The 22,528-nt window shown below is 31.6% G+C and overlaps 1 protein-coding gene across 1 annotated transcript in view; it reads right to left on the bottom strand.

The window, feature by feature from the left end:
* Positions 1-22,528, bottom strand: part of LOC139502980 (inversin-like) — a 70,381-nt gene that overhangs the window by 13,629 nt on the left and 34,224 nt on the right. Inside the window, exons 19-20 of the mRNA XM_071292652.1 lie at positions 13,601-13,747; positions 97-234 (exon numbers count right to left, since the gene is read on the bottom strand). Coding sequence (XP_071148753.1) covers positions 97-234; positions 13,601-13,747 — 285 coding nt within the window. The remainder of the gene's footprint in view (positions 1-96; positions 235-13,600; positions 13,748-22,528) is intronic.

Raw genomic sequence — 22,528 nt, 5'->3', positions numbered from 1 at the left:
TGAATATATTGTGTAATTTGTGGACTTCTCAATGCCACAACCATGGCACACTTGTTTCTCGGAAAAGCGCAATCTGTGTCTCTCTCTAACAATTACCTGTAATATTTCCTCCATGCTAGCTGTATAGTAAGGGCAGCTATTTGTTTCTGGAATTCTTCAGCCCCAGTCTGTGTCTGTAGCTGATGTATGGACTGCTTGGCTACAGTCAGTATACCAAACTGTCTCATCTTGTATCTGGAAATATATAAAAGTAAACTTTATAGATTTGTATCATTTTTATAGTTAAATTTAACAGAGGTAGGTGTCATCTGAAAATGCTTAAATGTGCAATAAAATTGAGAATGGAAATGGGGAATGTGCCAAAGAGACAACAACCCGACCATAGAAAAAAACAACAGCAGAAGGTCACCAACAGGTCTTCAATGTAGCGAGAAATTCCCACTGTTTACCTTTTAGCTGGGGAAAATGTGAAAAACAAATATTACAAATTTATGCATAAACAAGAATGTGTCCATAGTACACAGACGCCCCATTCATACTATTATTTTCTACATGTTCTATGTTTAGTGGACCGTGCAATTGGAATAAAAAAGCTAATTTGGAATTATTATTAGAAAGATCATATCATGTATGCTAAGTTTCAAGTTGATTGGACTTCAACTTCATAAAAAATTACCTTGACCAAAAACTTTAACCTGAAGCATGTGAAGCAGGACAGATAGAGGGATGGACGAAACAACGGATGAACACACCAAAAAAACATAATGCCACTCTACTATAATAGGTGGGGCATAAAAATATACATTGTTAAAATTGTTTCTAAAATTTTTAGTACAAGAACAAGTACAAGGATTATTTAAAGTCACCTGAACAGTCCAGAATTTTGTAGGAGATCCTGTATGCTGTACCAAGCCAGGAATACAGCAGATGTTTTTGACTTGTTCCATTGCTTGATCAATAGCTTTTGATTTAATATGCATATATATCAATTTTTAACTGTATCCTACTCTTAGGTAGATGTTGTTTCTACAGCACAATTCAAATTTACTAATGGGACTATAAATAAATGTTATCTATAACACAAGTTTTAAAGAGATTTTGTTAAAGCACTGTTATAGTTTTACATAGATTTCGGTAACATGATGAAAAACAAAAAGTTTGAAGGGAATGATTTAAATATTTTAAAATGTCTGAGCCTTAAATCTATCATACAGGCAGTTTGAATGAAAGTGGAATTTAATTCTTTTAAGGTAATTACAAAATATTTATGACTCTTTTGTATGATTGAGGCAAATAAAGTTAGAAAAACAGAAACAAACAAAAAATCAGTAATTTTGCCATTTGTAAAGGGGCAGAACTCTAAATTGGTTAAAGTGACGCCACCAAAGTTCAAACTAGATCTGTGTTTTGTTGTAATAAGCATTTGGTGGAAACCAACTTTAAGAGGTACAGACAAGGGTAAAATGCTACGATGGGGCTATAAAACATTTGGAGGTTCATATGGACTATGAAAGAATGGTGGTTGCAATCATAAGTACAGGCATGATTGGGGACAGAGGGGTTAATCTCAGTGAAAATTGGGAAAGGTATTAAGATAATTGCATATTATAATGATAATGGAAAATTGCTTGAATTCTGAATAAAAGGAGGAAACAATTTCTTCTTGAACTCCCCTTGGTAGCTATAGACTCACATGAAAGAAAGGGGTGAGTTGGTTTAAAAAGGAAGTTGTGCCAACTTTTGTTGTAGAAGAGATATAGCAATTGTTCCCATATAACATTTAAATACTCACATGTCAGACTCAGACATTTCCTCCATTATTTTACAGTCCAAATAACTCAGTACTTTAAAACACTACACCATCATAATTTATACTTTGTATTTCAATCAAAATTGACTTTAAACCTAAGCTTCTTTTTATTCAGATCAACATTCAATTAAAATTCTTGTCAAATCGTAGACTTATAAATCACTTTGGATTATATATCACAATGAAGGCTAATTATAATCACATTTAATTCAATTATGTATTTTTAAAGTATAAATAGTGTCATCTTTCTTGATTTACATTACTTATATTTATAACTTAATTTCTCCTTACCCTAGTCCTTGATACTACTGCAAGTGTTGGATTTATGCTCACAGAAACAAAACTAAAATATTTATCTGCGTACTGATGTAAGAATTAAAAATTTAAAGTAAATCTAAACACTCCCTCTATACATCTCTGAAAATTTTTATGAATCTCAAACATAAATAGACAATGAAGTTATGAATTTTTCGTTATACCATCTCCTGTGTGGGACAGTTAAAACGTCAAGTGTTTATCCAATGTTCAGTAACTAATTATTGTCCATTAAATATACAAAGGCATCAATTGATCTGATCTATTAGTCTAAATATTTAAAGTAGCACTACTGTGGATTCAGTTTTCAAGGATTTCATAGGTACAGATTAACTAGGAATTTAAACTTTCAATGAAGTACAAATTTTTTACAACTTTTATGAAGATTTCGTCAAATCACAAAATCAAAGATCCTCTAAAATACAAATTTTTCATAAATCAACAAATATTGAAACAAATATTGAAACAAATATTGAAACATATATTGAAACAAATATTGAAACAAATATTGAAACAAAAATTGAAGCAAAATATTGAGACGGACACATGCATGCCTGCACTGATTGATTGATTGGTTGGTTGGTTGGTTGGTTGGTTGGTTGGTTGGTTGGAATTCAAACACATAAAACTCTTTAAATAGTGCCAAAATCACATAATTTGCCTCTTAGTACATGACCTTGACCTTTGACCTTTCGACCTTCGTCAAGGTCATTGCTCCACACTGTCATTGCAAAAGACCCTATGGGTCAAGGACCTTTTGTTTAAGAGTTTTGCCTAATAATGGCTTTTTATAAACCATAAATGGGGGTTGTGTCCCTTACATAATGGTAAAACCAATACAGTCATAACGTAACAAAGTTGCCCCTTGAAGTACCAAGCATTTTTCACTACTTAAATTTTCGGTATCTATAACCATTCCAAAGTTATAGGGAAATCAAAAACAAATAAAAATCTAAAATACGACCTTGACCTTTGACCTTGACCTAATTTTCATTTTTTTGGACCAAGGACCTCAAATCAAAAGATCCTAGGTCTCTATCACTTATGGTGTTCCAGTTTAAAATACATTTCAAAATTTCAAATACAAAAAGGGAAATAACTCTCATATGGAGCGTTCATATTGCTTCGGTCGAAATTGGATAAATCATGCGAAGGATATAACGAGCAATTTTATAAAATAAATTTGTCGTAATCTTTAACGGTTGGGAAGGAGTTGTGATCACAAGGAAAACAGTGTTTGGGTCAAAAAACACATAATTCGCTATCTGGGACATGACCTTGACCTTTGACCTTTGTCAAGGTCATTAGTCCCCAATGTCATTGCTGAAGACCCCATGGGTCTAGGACCTTTGGTTATGTAGTAAAAGCTGATTTTGTCTTTTCAGAAACCTAAATCAGGGGTTATGCCCCTTACAGAAAGGTCAAATCTCTTTGGTCAAAATGTAACAAAGTTGCGCATTAATGACCCAAACATTTTCCACTATTCAAAACTTCTGTAAGTATAATGGCTTCTGAGATTATCCCATAACAAGGTGTTAGGTCAAAGGTCAAGATACAAATTTGACCTTGAGGTATTTTTCAAAGATACATGAATTGATGATGAATGGTGAAGATCCTAGGTGTCTACGACTTACGGTTTCTGAGTTTTGGTGGTCAACCGACACCGGTTAATTTTCATAGGGGCATAACCCTACCATGAGTCGTTGAATCCTTTTGATCCAAATGTAACGAAGAACCAGGGTCTGGTCCTGAACAAATTTCACCCTTCGCTTTTTTTCTACCTCTTACGGTTACGGTGTTTGAACGATAACAAGGTTTTTTGGTTTCGGAGGGATTACTCCGAACAGACAAAATATTTCGACTCACAGGGTGAGTTCCAGATAGGTATTCATGACACCGATACAAAGTGTGAACATGAAAGCGACACGTCTTACGGTTAACGCGTATAAATTTGTCAAAGTTTGGCGGAAGAATAATAATAATAAATATAAATCAATTGCTTTTAAAAAGCAATTGGAGGCGGTCTTTCCCCCTTTGAAATTGATTGAATGGGAGGGGGTGGGGGGTGGTGTTTGTTTGTTTGTTTCTGTATGGGGTCTATATCATTGTTACCGGAGAAGTTTCATGTTTAGTTTGGAAAGTTTTTATTTTATTTCAGGTCCAGCGCGCGCCAGATTGAGGAGACATCACGTGACTTGGGTTTATAATAACGAAAACTTAGTCTTTTTATTTCTCTTTAGGTTGGGAAGTTGAACAGACAACATGTATAGAGACAGAATGTACACAATGTAATTTCTTTTGTCATTGTAGGAAATTGACATTTTGATCACAGTTCACCAGCAGTGCATGTTTTGGATTTAATTGACCCAGTGTAACTTGAATACACATTTAAGGATTATTTTCTGATAATGTACATTTTTCAGCACCTGTTTGTAACACAGATTAGTATTTCAATCTAGGAGCAGACATTTTATTGTAAGATGTCACTGAGATTTACGGACCTAGCACGCAATTTTTACGGCATTGCCATTTTTTTTCTCTAGGAAAAGTCTTGACAGATATCTGCACCACGTTGTTTTATGAACCTTTAGTACATGTATGCCCTGCTGACTGCAAGTTTTGGGGTTGATTGGACTTGTAGTTTCAGAGTACATGTGGATTTTTTTTTTGAGAAGAGATGTAAGAAAAATATTAAAATTCAAAATCTTGAATAATTGAGAGTTTTTTCTTTCCATATTGTTTTAAATATACTGTAATAAATAAACTGTCATACATATTGATTGATTGATTGATTGATTGGTTGGTTGGTTGATTAAACACGTTGGTTGGTTGGTTAAACACGTTGGATAGGGTTTTTGAAACAAGCGAAAAAGAAACAAATGAGATCTTGGACTCCATAGTAAACACATGAGACGGAAACATGCACTGATTGATTGATTGATTGATTGGTTGGTTGGTTAAACATGTTTATTGTTTGCTTTGATAATTTGGTCCAAAGACCAATAGGGATAACTTATCACAAAAAAATTTCAGAATATACATATATATAAAACTTATAAGATTTTACAAGTAAAAACCTGGTTTGCCCCTATACATTTGCTTTAATCGTTTTGTTCAAAGGACAACAGAGACAAATTATGCATGATAAACGCAGCTAAATCTCAAAAGAATTTTCAGAACTGGAATAAATATATAAAGACACTTACTTAAAAAGTATAATATATGTTTCCCAGATAAAGGTGTCAGTATCGATTCACAGCCATGTTATATAACATTGAGTTGATCCAAATTTCAACCGATTTGTACAGAATTTATATAAAACTTTCACTATTCTTTAGAATGAAGGATTTCTCTATGTTATATACACCTGGTTTAAATCAAAACTTCCAATATATATAAGATTTAAATTGTCAATTTCAGACAAGACCCTGAGATTAAAAAGATATTTATCTCTGAAGTACATTTTGTTCAAATAATAAATAATTCTTTATTATAATCCGTTATAATATTACTAATGAAAGGAAAACACTAGAAACTAGTGTTCTAGGTATTTTGTTAAAATATGTGTTTGTATAGATTTTGATTTAATCAGGCAAAAAATACAATGTGCTTATTTCATCAAAGTTTAAACTGAAAAGAATGGCCCATTTGATATTAAAGAACAAGTTTCTATACAGCTTAACCATGTTAACCTTGAGGTGTTGTCATAGTGACTAACTATTTGTTTTGATTTTCGTATAAGTTTTTTTTTTTGGTCTTTACATCATGAACATTAATCTTTCTACAATACATATATATATGTAGACCATAAAACTTTGTAGTTCAATATTTGACAATTCATTTAAAAGATCTAGAGAAGGGACCAATATCAAAAGGAGAATCACAGAGACAAAGATGAAATCATTGCAAAATGTGAATAATTGTGAAAAGACAAAATATATGACATATGCATGACATAACAAGAATGTGTCCATGGTACATTAATGCGCGACTCCCACTATCATTTTCCATGTTCAATGGACCATGAAATTGGGTAAAAAAAATAATTTGGCATTAAAATTTGAAAGATCATATCATAGGGAACATGTGTACTAAGATTGAAGTTGATTCCCCATAAACTGACCTAACCACAAACTAGATCATGTTTATAACTAAGCAAAAGTTTCAAAGTAAATAGACCATGACTGAGGGGGGCAGGGACAAATAATATCCATGGGAATGAAATGTGCTAATGCTAATGCAACTACATATATACTAAATATAACTGACCTACCACTTGTGGTTCGCCATAAACTAGACCTTAGATCATACTTATACTTTGATGACGCTGCCAGAAACAGCATACTTGTGTCTCTCTTTTTTACTCCGTCAAGTGAGACAAACATGATCTTCAGACTATATAACTTTTACATAACAATAATTACATTAGATGTATGTTTCATTATGATACTTTATTCTGATTGGCTATTGACTGCACATCACATGTTATTTCGTAAGCAATTGCATTGCTCAATAAAACTTTTCATTCATGATAACACGTGGTCTCACAATAAAGTGCACAGGTGAATTAAATAAAACAATAATAAAATTCGTGTTTTCATGATCATTGCTAAAAAAAAATGTAATTATAAGTATTGAATGCTTCTTTTTGTAACTTCATAGGGTTGTAAAAGCGTTGACCGTGCGCACATTTTTAGTATGAAGCGCTCCTGCACTTGTACTTCAGTCAACGCTTTTACACCCCAATGAAGTTACAAAAAGAAGCATTCAATTCTTAAATATAAATGCAACCTTTGGCAAAACCACAAAACATCCTCTGAACTCCTGAAGTACTATGTTTCATCAATCCTAAGGTTGTTTGCTCCTCCTGTTTTTGAATTTTTGACAGAAATTTTGAATCTCCTGAATTTTTTTTGTGTAGTGTCGTTAAAAATGATGTTCACTTACCCCTACTTTTCTTTTTATAATTTTATTACATAAAGTTTAAAAGTCACATTAGAAAATATAATCAAATTCTTATATATATCAATGTATAACAAGTCTTTAAAAAAAAACCTTTCTAATTTTGGAGGAGAGTAGTAAACATTCTTTAAATTGCAACAAACTAATTCATAGAAGAAAGACTTGGGAAAACAAATGTTAATATTTACACAATAGAGACACATAATTAATGATCACCTATCTTAACAAAATTCAATCTAAGTGTTATTGAATTATCTCCCTTAGTACATATTATGACAATGTCAAATAATAAAAAAAATAGAAAACTAAAATAATCAACAGTGAAGGCACATAAGAAAATCAATTTAGTACAGGTTATCAAAGGAAACATTGTTTCATATTTTTAGGATCTTGCTTGGATTTTCATAGGCAACTGTACTGCCTGGGTTTTTCTTATTGCTGAAGGCTTTACAGCTGCCTATAATTGTTAGCATTCATTTCATTTGAACTTTGGGGGACAGTTGTGTCATTGCCATTCATACAACATCACCTTATTTTAATGTCTGGTCCTTTTATATGGTTATATAAAAACATTAAATGATTGATCAAGCTCATGGATTTTTATCATGTGTATCTAATTCAAAATATTTTATTGTCCAAATATCAAACAACATTTAAACAATGGGATTGGACAAGTTATTAAGTAAATCCTTCCTCTTACATGTACACAATTAAGACAATAGTTTATAGTTTGCACTTTCTTACCCTTACAATCAGATATGTCAGTGGTCAAGATAAAGTGTGTTTCAAAAAGATTATACCATCATAATAATAAATATTTTATCATTGAGAAAATCTAACTAGAGCCAGGTATTGATTTAGTTTTTGAACTATCTCCCTTAGCACACAAAGAATAAAACTTGAAAATTTAAAGGTAACAGGCAAAAGAATTCTTTTTAATGAAAAAAAAAGAGCTCATTTGATTTATTAAGCCAAGATGATTCTCAATTTTTACAAATGACTCCTATACTAACAAGCAAACTTAAACAAAACTCTACCTGTCAACTTTATATATTAATTAGATTGTATTTGTCTTTAAGTTGAGCCATTTCAATTGACATTTTATAGTGTGGCTCCTATGTTGTGATGTTACACTATTATGTCAGATTAGGGTGATGGTTGGCACTGTTAAAGCATTTATCCCAGCTGCATTTGTTTGAACCTGTCCTAAATCAGGAACCAGTTGTTGTTTGCTGATGTGGTTTATAAGTATTTTTTGTCTTTTCATTTTTTATATGGATTAGACCATTGCTGATTGGGTTTCTGTTTGAATAGTTTTACACTAGTAATATTTAGGGATCTTTATAGCCTGTAGTTCAGTGAGCAAATGCTCTCTGTTGAAGACCCACATTGACCTATAATGGATTGCTTTTTTATAAATTGTGACTTGGATTGAGAGTTCTTTCATTGGCTATCAAACCCCTTCTTCTATACAACAAACAAACTGTAACACAATTTTGTTTACAGTTATATGTAACTTGTGATGTCATTATTATGTCATAAACATGTGGCAAGTGACATATTTGATCTAAAATGGCTTTTTGTACAAAAAATTTTACAACTTCTAGTGAAATTTTGATATGAACTGAGTCTTTAACCAAAAACATATGATGATTTGTAGCAAAAAAAATATTATCTGAGTATCAATGACAAGATCTTAAAATGAGGACATTTTGGCATTTTTTGCTGTTTTGCATTATAAGCAACACGTTGGAAACCCTTACCGTGTACAATATATTTCAAATTAAAGCAAAATATTTTACACAGCCTCAAACATTCTAGGAACATTAGCAGGATATTATTTAATCAAATCATTAAATTTTTGGTTTTGTCAAAATCAGGAGGGCGAAAAAGTATCCTTGACCTAATTATGATATTCTCCTTTAAAATCTTAAGTACTTTTAAAACCTTTAACCTTGTAGTACATTGCATGCCAAACATTTTTGGCAATATTTAAGTAAGCTGTCTTAAGTAAACAAATATACCAGTATTTGGTTTCAAATTGGGATTGTAACTGTTCATTTAATGTAAAAGTTTTAATGTAAAAGTTTTAAGCCAAACACTGAATTAAAAGTTCAATTGTTGGTTAATATATAACATTTATAATATGCATATTATAAATGTTACCATTATATGGCATTTAAATATTGTTTTATTGAACAAGATATTAAATTTTCCAAGCCTATAGTTTATATCTGACATGTAATAAAATATGGTTAAATCAAGATCTAATATTTGAAATTGGAAATGAAATTTCATGTGTATTCAAACTAGAGGCTCTAAAGAGCCTGTGTCGCTCACCTTGGTCTATGTGAATATTAAACAATGGACACAAATGGATTCATGACAAAATTGTGTTTTGGTGATGGTGATGTGTTTGTAGATCTTACTTTACTAAACATTGTTGCTGTTTACAATTATCTCTATCTATAACAGTACTTTCTGTGGAAAATGTTATTGAAAAACTTCAAATTTTAAGAAAATTGTTAAAAATTGACTATGAAGGGCAATAACTCCTTAGGGGGTCAATTGATTATTTTGGTCATACTGACTTATTTTTAGTTCTTACTTTGCTGTACATTATTGCTGTTTACAGTTTATCTCTATCTATAATAATATTCAAGATAATAACAAAAAAACAGCAAAATTTCCTCAAAATTACCAATTCAGGGGCAGCAACCTAACAACCGATTATCCGATTCATCTGAAAATTCCAGGGCAGATAGATCGTGACCTGATCAACAATTTTACTTCCTGTCAGATTTGCTCTTAATGCTTTGGTTTTTGAGTTATAAGCCAAAAACTGCATTTTACCCCATGTTCTATTTTTAGCCATGGTGGCCATCTTGGTTTGTTGGTTGAGTTACCGGACACATTTTTTAAATAAATACCCCAATGATGATTATGGCTAAGTTTGGTTAAATTTGGCCCAGTAGCTTCAGAGGAGAAGATTTTTCTAAAAGATTACTAAGATTTACGAAAAATGGTTAAAAATTGACTATAAAGGGCAATAACTCCTAAAGTGGTCAACTGACCATTTTGGTCAAGTTGACTTATTTGTACATCTTACTTTGCTGAACATTATTGCTGTTTAAAGTGCATCTCTATCTATAATAATATTCAAGATAATAACCCAAAACAGCAAAATTTCCTTAAAATTACAATTTCAGGGGCAGCAACCCAACAACGGAATGTCCGATTCATCTGAAAATTTCAGGGCAGATAGATCTTGACCTGATGAACAATATCACTCCATGTCAGATTTGCTCTAAATGCTTTGGTTTTTGAGTTATAAGCCAAAAACTGCATTTTACCCCTATGTTCTATTTTTAGCCATGGCGGCCATCTTGGTTGGTTGGCTGGGTCACCGGACACATTTTTTAAACTAGATACCCCAATGATGATTATGGCCAAGTTTGGTTAAATTTGGCCAAGTAGTTTCAGAGGAGAAGATTTTTGTAAAAGTTAACGACGCTGGACGCCGGACGACGGATGCCGGATGCCAAGTGATGAGAAAAGCTCACTTGGCCCTTCGGGCCAGGTGAGCTAAAAAACACATCTATAAATCTATTAAAAAATTTGGCAAAATAATAAATAACCAGATGCTCCGCAGGGTGCAGCTTTATACGACCCAAGAGGTTGAACTCTGAACAGTTGGGGCAAGTATGGGCACAACATTAAAAATCTTAATACACAGTTAGATTTTGAATAACAAAGAACCCCAATAATTAATTTTTTGATGAAATCAAACAAAGTTTAATTCTGGACCCTTTTGGTTTAATTCCTAAACTGTTGGGACCAAAACTCCCAAAATCAATCCCAACCTTCCTTTTGTGGTCATAAACCTTGTGTTAAAATTTCATAGATTTCAATTCACTTATACTAAAGTTATTGTGCAAAAACCAAGAAAAATGCTTATTTTGGACCTTTTTTGGCCCCTTTTTCCTAAACTGTTGGAACCAAAACTCCCAAAATCAATCCCAACCTTCCTTTTGTGGTCATAAATCCTATGTTAAAATTTCATAGATGTCTGTTTACCTATACTAAAGTAATTGTGCGAAAACCAAGAAAATGGTTTTTTTGGGCCCTTTTGGCCCCTAATTCCTAAACTGTTGGGACCAAAACTCCCAAAATCAATCCCAACCTTCCTTTTATGTTCATGAACCTTGTGTTTAAATTTCATAGATTTCTATTTACTTATACTAAAGTTATAGTGCGAAAACCAAATGTCTTCGGACAGCGAAGACGACGACGCCAACGTGATGCCAATAAACGACCAAAATTTACAATTTTTGCGGTCGTATAAAAAGTCTTTACCATCTAAACAAGTTACACAATAGAACCCACCTATACTGAAAAGTGCTCATTTTCAGTCAATTTTTCAAATCAACATTTTAACACTTGTTTTTTCTTTCAAAAAACTTAAGAAGCTGATCTCCAGCTAAAAACATTTTTGATGTGATTAGTTCTATGAGAAGGCTGTCTTTTTCAAAATTATATATTACAATTTGTTCACCTTTAATAGGATATTAAATTTTGGGTTACCAATTAGTAAATACTAATATAATGATATAAGGACATGTGGGAACACCCACTTCAACACAGGTGAGGAGCTGTTCATGTATTATTTTTTTGTTATCATATAAGTTCATTGAAATACAGTGGGAAACTTTCTGCTGTTTTCTGTTCTATGGTCGGGTTGTTGTCTCTTTGGCAAATTCCCCATTTCCATGCTCAATTTCATTTCTTATATTTAGAAATGGAAAAATCCATAGTTTGCTTAAAGGAAAACCCAAAAGCTAATTCAGTTAACATGGTTAAAATCAAATAGGAGAAAACATTGACACAAATATTTAATGCTTTACTCCAATATAGTAAGCTGGATTTTTTTTTCATTATGTACAATAAAGTCAACTTGGTTTTTCTTCATTATGAACATATGTATGTACTACTAGGTTTAATGTTGATGTTTTTACACACTTCCTTACACCAAAACATTAACCTGGTAAGGAACAGACCAAGAAACAGTTTAACAGACGACAGACCGGTAAACATAATGCCCTTCCACTAGCTATCATAGTTAGAGCATAGAAGAATTATACATTTCTTTTTCCATGAAGCAAGTTCCCTGTTAAGAAATTAATTCAACAATTCTTGAGATTTTAAAAGGCTGACTATTTCAACATGTTCAAATTAATATATTAAGGTTTGTTCAAGTTAAATTTGATATTTAATTTTGGATTACCAGTAAGTAAATACTGATATCAAAATATAAGGACAATAAGTGGGAACAACCACTTGAATGCAGAAAATATAGAATCTGTTCAAATATTATTCTATACTGTTCATAGAATCTAATAACATAAGTGCACAAGCTGGAATGTATCGCCTAGTAACTAATCATGATGGGCTACAAATATCACATAAACTTAACCTGATTAAGATCATTAAAAATAAGGCTATGGACATGCATGTTTTAAACTAATTCAATACACCAAATAAGTTGACGTGTAGATTTTCCAGAGCATCAAAGGATCAGGCATAATCACAAATCTAAACAATGACGTTGAAGCATGAACATGAGGTCAAGGTTAGATCCCGGAAAGTTGACCTTCTTAGTATGGTATCAGGAAAACAGGATTTATCATGTTAATGAAGAACATTGAAGTTAATCAGTAGGTCATGGTCAAGTTTAATGTATTTTTGCTAAACATCCAGTGGCAAATATTTCACATATATTCAGGTATTTGTATAGGTGTAACCCCAGGTATCACCACAGGCTACTTAGAGGCAGGACGCCTTCGTCCTTGAATTTCCAGTATTACTCTTGATATTCTTTCTTAAAATAAACCTGTAGTTTTTTTATTATAAGAGACAAGTTCTGATAATAATGCTTTGTCAGTATAATTTTGAAAGACTATAATCAAAATTCCATTTTTTTGGTCATATAATTACAACACATACATTTTTTCACATTTATATATATTTATGCATTCACACTCCTGATGTGCCTGTCCTGATTAGGAGCCTGGTATTTAGTGGTTGTCCTTTATTTCTGTATTTCATGTTTGTGTTTTGTTTGTTGTTTTGCATACATAAGTCAGGCTGTTGGTTCTCTCTTTTGGATTGTTTTACATTTGTCATGCGAAGGTCATTTATATAGATTGCTATTCAGTATGGACTTTGTACAGTGACAATATGTGATTTGGTCTCTGGTGGACAGTTATCTCATTAGGCATTCGGACAACATATTCCAAATATAACAAAAGATATAAATTGATAAAAACTTTTCATCATTTGCAATAATTGTTCTATAATCTCCAACTTTGAAAATTTGTCTGTGTTGATATTGTACCTTTAATTTGGAAAGGCTTCTCTTTGGTTGGTTTGAGGGTCTCTTTGACACATTCCCCATTTCCATTCTCAATTTCATTACAATGTTCGAAATTTAAATTTACAAACTTCTCTACTTACTTTTTCCATGCTTTCTGTATTCTAAATGCAGCTTTCTGTTTGAGACGGAAGTTCTTTTGTCGTTGTCTTTCTATTGATTTGGCATTTTTGACCCCTTCATGTGACCGTAACAATTTTTCTTGCTCGGACACCTCCTTTTCTCTTTTCCTGTAAGTAATACGAGCTTGTTTAGAGGATTGTAATAAACCATTGATTGATGTGGACAAAGTTTGGAAAAAGTGAGGCATTTTTTATTTTTTAATAAATTATCTATAAATATACTCCAAAGTGTAACCCACTGAATGCAGTATGAAATCACAGCTTCATATGAAAAGTTTAACTTTGTTAACTTGTGTTTTTATGTTTTCACATTTCTCATAGAATCTCACGATAATCTTCACTTCCTGGAATGCAAATCAAATCCAATTTTTGCCAATAACTACACTTATATGAACAAAATTATTTTCACAATTTTACACATTTACTGAATGTCACTAAATATATTGCTCCTGTTCACTATAATCTGCTCAACTGTTAAAATCTGTTAATCACATTCAATTCAGAAAGGTTTCCAAAAATATGCTAAATATAGTTTTCTTCCAAAAATATTTATATGTCTGTTAATTAATTTAAATACTACGTAAGTATTCCTACGGAGATCAACAGATCAAGAGTTTAATAGATATTTGAAAACAAATCCATAGTTTAAATATAATGTAAATCCAATTAAAATTTTCTTAAATATTTTTAAATCCACAATCAACATATAAACTTGAAATATAGATGAATTTGATAAGGCTAAGTCCACTTCTAACTATTGAAATGGCTAAATTTTAGTTCGTTGTCAGGTAAAAGAAAGACGTAACAACGTACTAAAACACTGAATATATGATAAGAAAAAAACAATCGCAACTTTGTTGAAAAATCTGATAAATCATGCAAACTCTCCTGCGTAAAGACTAATAAAATTAAAATTGCATGATTCAGTTTAAAAATTTAAACAAAAAACTCTCTGTTTACAAAATTTATTTATTTGTCCCCAAGCGTGAAATTTGAACATAATATATATTTATTTCCATTTAAAATTACACCCTCAATTTGTTAGCCTAGGCTTCAGAGTTCTATATCCCAAACAAAGTGTTTTATTGTCCCTGTTATTTGTGAACCATCAAACTTCTTATATCGAACCAGAAAAGCAGAAAATTAAATATAACACATAACAAATAAGAAATAAAAAGACTATATCCAATTTGTTCATATTAAGTGCTAGTTCTATTATCTGTTTTTCAATGGATTTTTAAAGTTCTCCATAAAACCCTGTTGGTATAATTAAACACTGATTAAAAACTCGTACTCATGAGATGTTTACATATATATGACTAAATTGTCTTCATAGAAAAATTCAATTGAGAAAGTTTCATTTTTCGGTTAATTACACAGGTTACGAGCTCTCACATTAATTTGTCGTAAACTGAGATTTTTTATTAATTGACAATTTCTTATTTCATTCTATCCATTACAATATGTACTTGTTGAAACTGACACTTGAGTATGAAGTACTAGTATCAACTGATAGGTACGGTACAACGGAACTCAATATTACATACCTCCTAAGAACTTTTGTATTCTTAAGGCCAAAAAAAATACCTATGTTTTCTATCTAACTTTATATCTACCTACAGCATGTACAGACTACAACTTTCCAGTAGCCTGAGTAGGTTAGCAGAAACACAGGTATTTGTTTATTTACCCAAATTGCAATACATTAAAAAACTTATTATACACTGATGATGCTTTGGTGTATAGGTCATGTACAGTAGCAAATATTACATGCATGTCAGGACAAGAACATAGTTAATGTTAAATAGATTAATTTGAAACAATGTTTTATTCTTATTTACAGATTGATAATAAGCCACAATCTTTTATATAATACTGAGATATATGTCAAAATGAAAGTGTAAATGGAAAAACAGTCTGCACTTTTAAAAGTCTTGAGATAGGAAAACTTATGTAATAGATTCTTAATAGTAACTTGATCAGATAAAACCTAATAGGTACAAACACTTTAGTCCCAAATAGATTATGATTACACAGATTTCACTACTAATAAGTCATTCACTGTATAAGAAGTGCATACCTTTAATTACACTAATTACTACCCATAGGGTAAAGTTTGTTTTTTTAGAAAGGCTCTAAATATATTAAACACTAGGTGTGTTATTTGACCAAATAAAGTTTTCTATGATGGAAATTAAAATAAGATTTAGTGCCCACTTTTTTCAAAGAGCATTGCAGAGTAGGTCCATCTACATTTTTTTATGAAATCTTGAGCAATGGTCATTTACTAGTACAATATGTTACGAAAGTTTACCAAAACTAAACACCCAAGAAATTAAGTACCTTTAAAAAGAACAATATATAACTCGACCTTTAATCTTCTTTGAACTATAATCTTCATAAGGAATTGTGATACAACTAAAAGGGAAGAATCACCAAGTACATGCAAGCTTTTAGTATGCTTTGAAGATGAATTTGCAAATTTTGCATGCCCAATTTCAAATTCATGCAAAATATATGAATTAAGAAAGGTATTTATTCAAAAGAAATAGGTTTAAAAACAATACTGGTTTAATATTACAGTTTTTTTTTTTATATAAAAATAGGTACAACTATTACATGTACTATGAATGTATGCTACTGATATTCAATTTAACAATATTTCATAAACAAGTATTGATTGTCTCTTCACAAAACTTTGTTTTATAAAGTTCAAACAAAATTGTATGTTATGCAACTTAAATTAATGGAACATAGCAGTTTTGGTGCCAAAAATACCCTTTTTAAATGACCTAAAACAACAGAAAATTCAATGAAATATACCAAAATAACTAAATTAAATTAATCTATAACTTCGAACAAAATCTTATGAGATGAAAAATAAGTTGCATAAGAAATCTTCAAGGTGTAAATCACAGAGATATTGGGTAAACTGGAAAATCTGCTAGTTTGAAAAACATCATTAACTAAACTTTCAAAATTCATATCAGAAAAGCTTGTATTATGTTCCCAACTGACTATAGAATCTAAATCCTATAGATAGCATGTAGTTCATATTCAAGACTGAGGATTACAATGTATTTTAACAAAAGATAAGTTTATGTCATAAAAATTAACCCGGTTTGAAATTTTCCCTCTCAACAAAAATAGAAATGTTAGCGCCAAAATTTTAACCTGCATCTGTCCACTATACATATTTACATATATTTTTTCATCACAGAAACATTATTCTAAAATCTAAAAAAAATTTCGATGCACTCCTGGCCGCTTTGGGAAGTTCTATCACCATCAAAATCCATCAATCACTTTCTGTGTTTTTCGAATAACATCACATTTACCAAATTGAACCCATTTTCGCCCAATTAAGCGATAGAGATGATATAGGTTTCACCATCATTTGTCAACATGTAGGTTTTTTTAACAAAGATTTATACATGTATGTGCATATCGCTCTTGCTGTCGCTCATATAATATGGTTTATATAATTTGTGACCTAGTAAATACGGTTACTGGATGTCTGTCAAAATATGAGGTCATTCGATATATGACGTCACGAAATAGTTACCGTACGTCACATTGAAGGCGTATTTAAGCAAACGTCACTATAGCAACAACCTCACATTAACTTCACTTTTCATTCACATTTAGAAGTGAGGAAGTTAATCCGGGTTCACTCCACATTAACTCCACCTCAGACGAGGGGTAGATTTAATCCGGGTTTGCCCTGGGGTTAAGGCGTTCCCACTACCTAAATTTAACCCAGATTAATTAATTCGGGTTGACCCTTGTTTAAAAGGACATAGTGTGAACGGGGTATAACTTTCCAGTATATTAGAGGAAACACAGATATTTGTTTATTTTCCCAAATTGCAATACATAACAAAACTTATAATACACTGATGATGGATTGGTGTATAGTTTATGTCCAGTGGCATATATTACATGTATATCTGGACAAAGAGTCAAGGACAGAGCTAATATTATCAAAATTCATTTGAATTTTGCTAATACTAAGCTACCTGTGACTTAGTTTTTATATGATATCGAGATATATGTCAAAACAGACCCCTGTGTAAATATAACAAGAATGTGTCCAAAGTACACGGATGCCCCACTCGCAATTTCATTTTCCAAGTTCAATGGACCGTGAAAATGGGTAAAAAATATAATTAGGCATTAAAATTAGAAAGATCATATCATATGGAACATGTGTACTAAGTTTCAAGTTGATTGGACTTCAGCTTCATCAAAAACTACCTTGACCAAAAACTTAAACCTGAAGCGGGACAGACGGATGGACGGACGAACGAACGGACGCACAGACCAGAGAACATAATGCCCCTCTACTATCGTAGGTGGGGCATAAAAAAAAGTCTACACTGACTAAAGTCTTGAGTTAGGAATATATGTAATAGATTCTTAATAGTAACTTGATCAGATAAAACCTAATAGGTACAAACACTTTAGTCCCAAATAGATTATGATTAGACAGATTTCACTACTTATAAGTCATTCACTGTACAATAGTGCAAACTTTTATTTAAACTATTTACTCCCAATAGGGCATTTTTTTTTTAGAAAAGCCTATGAATCTGATTAATCCATGACCAAATAAAGTTTCCTGTGATGGAAATTAGAATAAGAAATAGTGCCCATTGTTTTCAAAGAGTTGGTCTTATCTATCCACAGCATACTTTTTAATGATTATCTTGAGCAATGGTCATTTACTAGTACAATATGTTATGAAAGTGCCAGGAAAATTTTAACTACAATAATACACCAGATCAAGAAATTAAGCTCTGTTGAAAAGAACAAAATTTAAAACCTTTCGTCTTTAAAGTATAATCTTAATAAAGAATTGTGATATAACTAAAAGGGTATAATCACCAAGTTCATGCAAGCTTTGTAGATGAATCTGCATGGAATATGCATGCCTAATTTCAAATTCATGCAAAATTTATAAATTATTAAAGATATTATTAGTAAGTGGTTTAAAAACAATACTGGTTTATTTATATCAAAGTTTTAATATTTAAAAGTGTAGATATGGATGCATGCCACTGAAATTCAAATATTTCATAAATGGGTTATAATTGCCATATCTCCAAACTGTGAACTCAACTTTTGCCACAGCAATTTCAATATGAATTTATACTTGTATCTCTAACAAACATATTTCTAATGGTCTCTGATCTTCCGTAACAAAAGCTGAATCAATGTTTAAAACTTCATAACAGATTGCAATTTTTATGCCAAATATGCCCTTTTCATAGATATAAGAAGATGTGGTATAACGAGACATTACCATCCATCCAAGTCACAAAATGTAAAAGAAAAACCATTATAGTCAAAGTACAGTCTTCAACACGGAGCTTTGGCTCCACACCATACAGCAGGCTAAAAAGGGCCTAAAAAATTACTAGTGAAAAACCATATGCACTCAAACTGGAAAAACAACGATCTAATCTATATATAAAACAAGAAACGAGAAACACTTATGAATCACATCAACAAAAGACAACCACTGAACGTCAGGTTGTACAGCCATTAAAAGACAGAAAAGTGAGTGAATGCTGCAAGAGATTATATTTTAGAAGTAACACGTATCATGTACCTGAGTGACTTATTCTAATCCTATAGATAGCAAAGAGTTCACATTCAAGAAGAAGGATTATAATATGTTTTCCTATGGATCATGCCCGTCATAAAAGAGATAAATGAGATGAAAATCAAGGTATAATTTAGTAAAATCTTCAATTTATGATTATAAATGGACTTTTTTGGTCGGTATCAATTTCTCCCACGTCATTCCCGATAAATACAGGTATGGGAAAAGAACAATTAAGTATTCTATTTTAAAAACAAGCAACAGAATGTAAAACATGACCGAGAATAAAAAGTTTGTTAACTCCGTCTCGGGCTGATATGGGGGTCTCGGGATGATACCCAGGCTGATATGGAAAAGGCCATGTATTAATCTCTATATAAAAACTAAAACCTGTCAGATATGAATGTAAGCAAAACTAAAAGAATAAATAAAGTAAGTTTTTTTCTTGGTAAATGAAAAAATCCAGAAGTTCTAACACTGGTTATAAAATGTGGTCAACATTTCTGATACCAAGAAAACTTAGATGGAGGCAGCCCTGTTTTTTGAAGAACAATATAACCCCATTAACTTGGAAATTTCAATTTATGAAAAAACCAAAGAGGGACCTCACATCAATACACAATAGATTTAAACATTTCACCAAGTTTCATGTAAATTGGTTAAAGCTTTAATGAGTTATTGTCTGACATATTGAAGTGGACAGACACAGATATACCATTTATATTATAAATACGCCAAATATCCATGAAAATGCAAGTTTTCCTTGATTCAATAAATCGACCAAAATTGTTACCCTTGAAAATGAATAAATAAATAGTAATGTCACATAAAGCCAGTAGGTCTTAAACAGAATTCCATTACCTGTATTCTTGTTTTTGAGAGAATTTCTCCACAGCATTAACTTTTCCCAAACTTTTTCTCCATTTAGCTGAAGTTGATGGATATTCAGGAGACGGTACTCCTTTAATTGATGGAAATGTAGTCTTTGATGGCATTGAAAGTGCATTAATTGTTTGTATTTTCCCTGTTGCAATCCTGAATCGATCACTCCCCCTTCTGAATAATTCTCCCATGATTCAATTTCAAAACGATCTAATGTGTTTCAGAAAAACTTGAAACTTTGCTTATAATGCAGCATAACAATTCAAAATAAAAAGACGCTCATATCAATCATTTTATAAACTAGAGTCAGCCCTAGCAAAGTCAACAATAAGCAATACAAATTCTGCAATCTATTTTCCTCCTTTTTTTCAAATAAAATGAAACTCTATGAATTTCCTTAAAGATGACTGCCACTGACTGTAAGTGGTATACTCCCAATTCCTCAAACCCTCTACAACACAAATTCCAATTAGCTGCTGTCTGTGGAATTAAGCATTCCTAGTTTTTTTAACCTCTAATCACATATAAATAAGTTTCAGGAACTTTTTTTTTAAACAAATCACTTCCTGTGCATCAGTATATAAGATGAATACAAATGTATACTAAGTTAATAAAATAAACAGCAACCACAGTACAGAGTATCCAATTATCACGAAAAATTAACCGCTTAAAAAAACGTAAAACTAATATCTACGGAACATTCCTTTAAGGAAATTTAAAACTTATCATTCATAGAACATCCATTTCATTTAATCTCTAAAAAATTATTAAACAATGGCTCCAAGATATTTTTCCATCAATGAAAATTTCAATCTATATCAGAACAATGCATTATTCCCAATAATAACATACCACTATCACTTAATGAATTAAACGTTTTAAAGATTTTCAATATTATTTTCCCCTTACCAACGGATATGAACACGGCACTGGAGGGGTTTAAAGCGATTTTAAGTTTTAATTCTTCTATTGTTTGTATTAAGAAGAAAACTGTGAAAGATTTGTGATTTAAAATCATTTTATATAACCCCGGATTAGTTTCTCGATTTTGTTGTTTCAAGTGGCACTTTACTTTAAAAAATAATTAAGTACACATACATATAAAAAAAAAAAGGAGATGTCAGTCAATGAGACAACTATATCCGCCAAGTTCAATTGAAGTGGATCTCATGAATATTTGTTCTTTTCCCATACATAAAAGGTGCATCCTGATTTTAGCAGACTCAAAGGAGACATAAATGTAGTTTAAAAGAGAATTCCTATGCCATACATATGTTTTTTGCTCATTGTTAAAGGCCATACAATCATTCATTGTTACTAACCTTCAATTGCATTGGATCTCTGGTTGAAAGTTGTCTGGCAATCATACAACATCTTCTTACTCTTTAAATTGATGTAAAACAACAGTATAATTGAATTTGGACACATGTTCATATCTGTACATATATATATAAAAAGAAGATGTGGTGTGACCCACTATCATTTTCCATGTTCAATGGACCGTGAAATTGGGTAAAAAATCTAATTTGGCAATAAAATTAGAAAGGTTATACCATAGGGAACGTGTGTACTAAGTTTCAAGTTGATTGGACTTCATCAAAAACTTTCTTGACCAAAAACTTTAACCTGAAACTCAAACTTTCATTTTCTATGTTCATTGGGCCGTGAATTTGGGGTCAAAAGTCTAATTTGGCTTTAAAATTAGAAATTTCATATCATAAGCAACAAGTGTACTAAGTTTCAGACACACATTCCATATTATTAGCTTCATCAAAAACTACCTTGACCAAAAACTTTAACCTGAAGCGGGAGGGACGGACGAACAGACCGAAGAACAGGCGGACGGACACACAGACAAGAAAACATAATGCCCCTCTACTATTGTAGGCGGGGCATAAAAATCTTTAACCAGTCAAGTCACACAGCAAAGACTCTTAAAATTTTATCAATTTTACAACAAACACTAATCTTTCCCTAGAAAACCCCTCCCCCAAATTAAAAAAAAACTTCATGCAAATCTTATCAGTATTTCAGGTCCACAAGGTTAAGCAAAAAATCAGATTTGGTCATGTAGTACTTTAATATTGTTTGGAATCTTATCAAAGTCTGACATGTACAGGGACAGCATTAAGATTAAAAGCTTTTAAACAACACTTTAAAGATCTCAGTAAATTTAATACCTCATTATCAACACTTCAGCAACTGCACAAGACAAACAAAAGTTTTAAACATCCAAGACCCAGGAATCTAAAAAATTTATGGACAGATATGAGAATAATCACAGAAATAAAAAGAAAGGGACCTATTCTATCAATTTTTAGAATTTTCTACTTCATAAGAATTAAACTTTGTATTTACATAAATAAACACATCCATATTAGTCCATTATTGAACAATTT

This window comes from Mytilus edulis, chromosome 14 (genome assembly GCF_963676685.1).
Source record: "Mytilus edulis chromosome 14, xbMytEdul2.2, whole genome shotgun sequence".
NCBI classification, from domain to species: Eukaryota; Metazoa; Mollusca; class Bivalvia; order Mytilida; family Mytilidae; genus Mytilus; species Mytilus edulis.
This window is presented reverse-complemented; position numbering and strand designations above follow the sequence as displayed.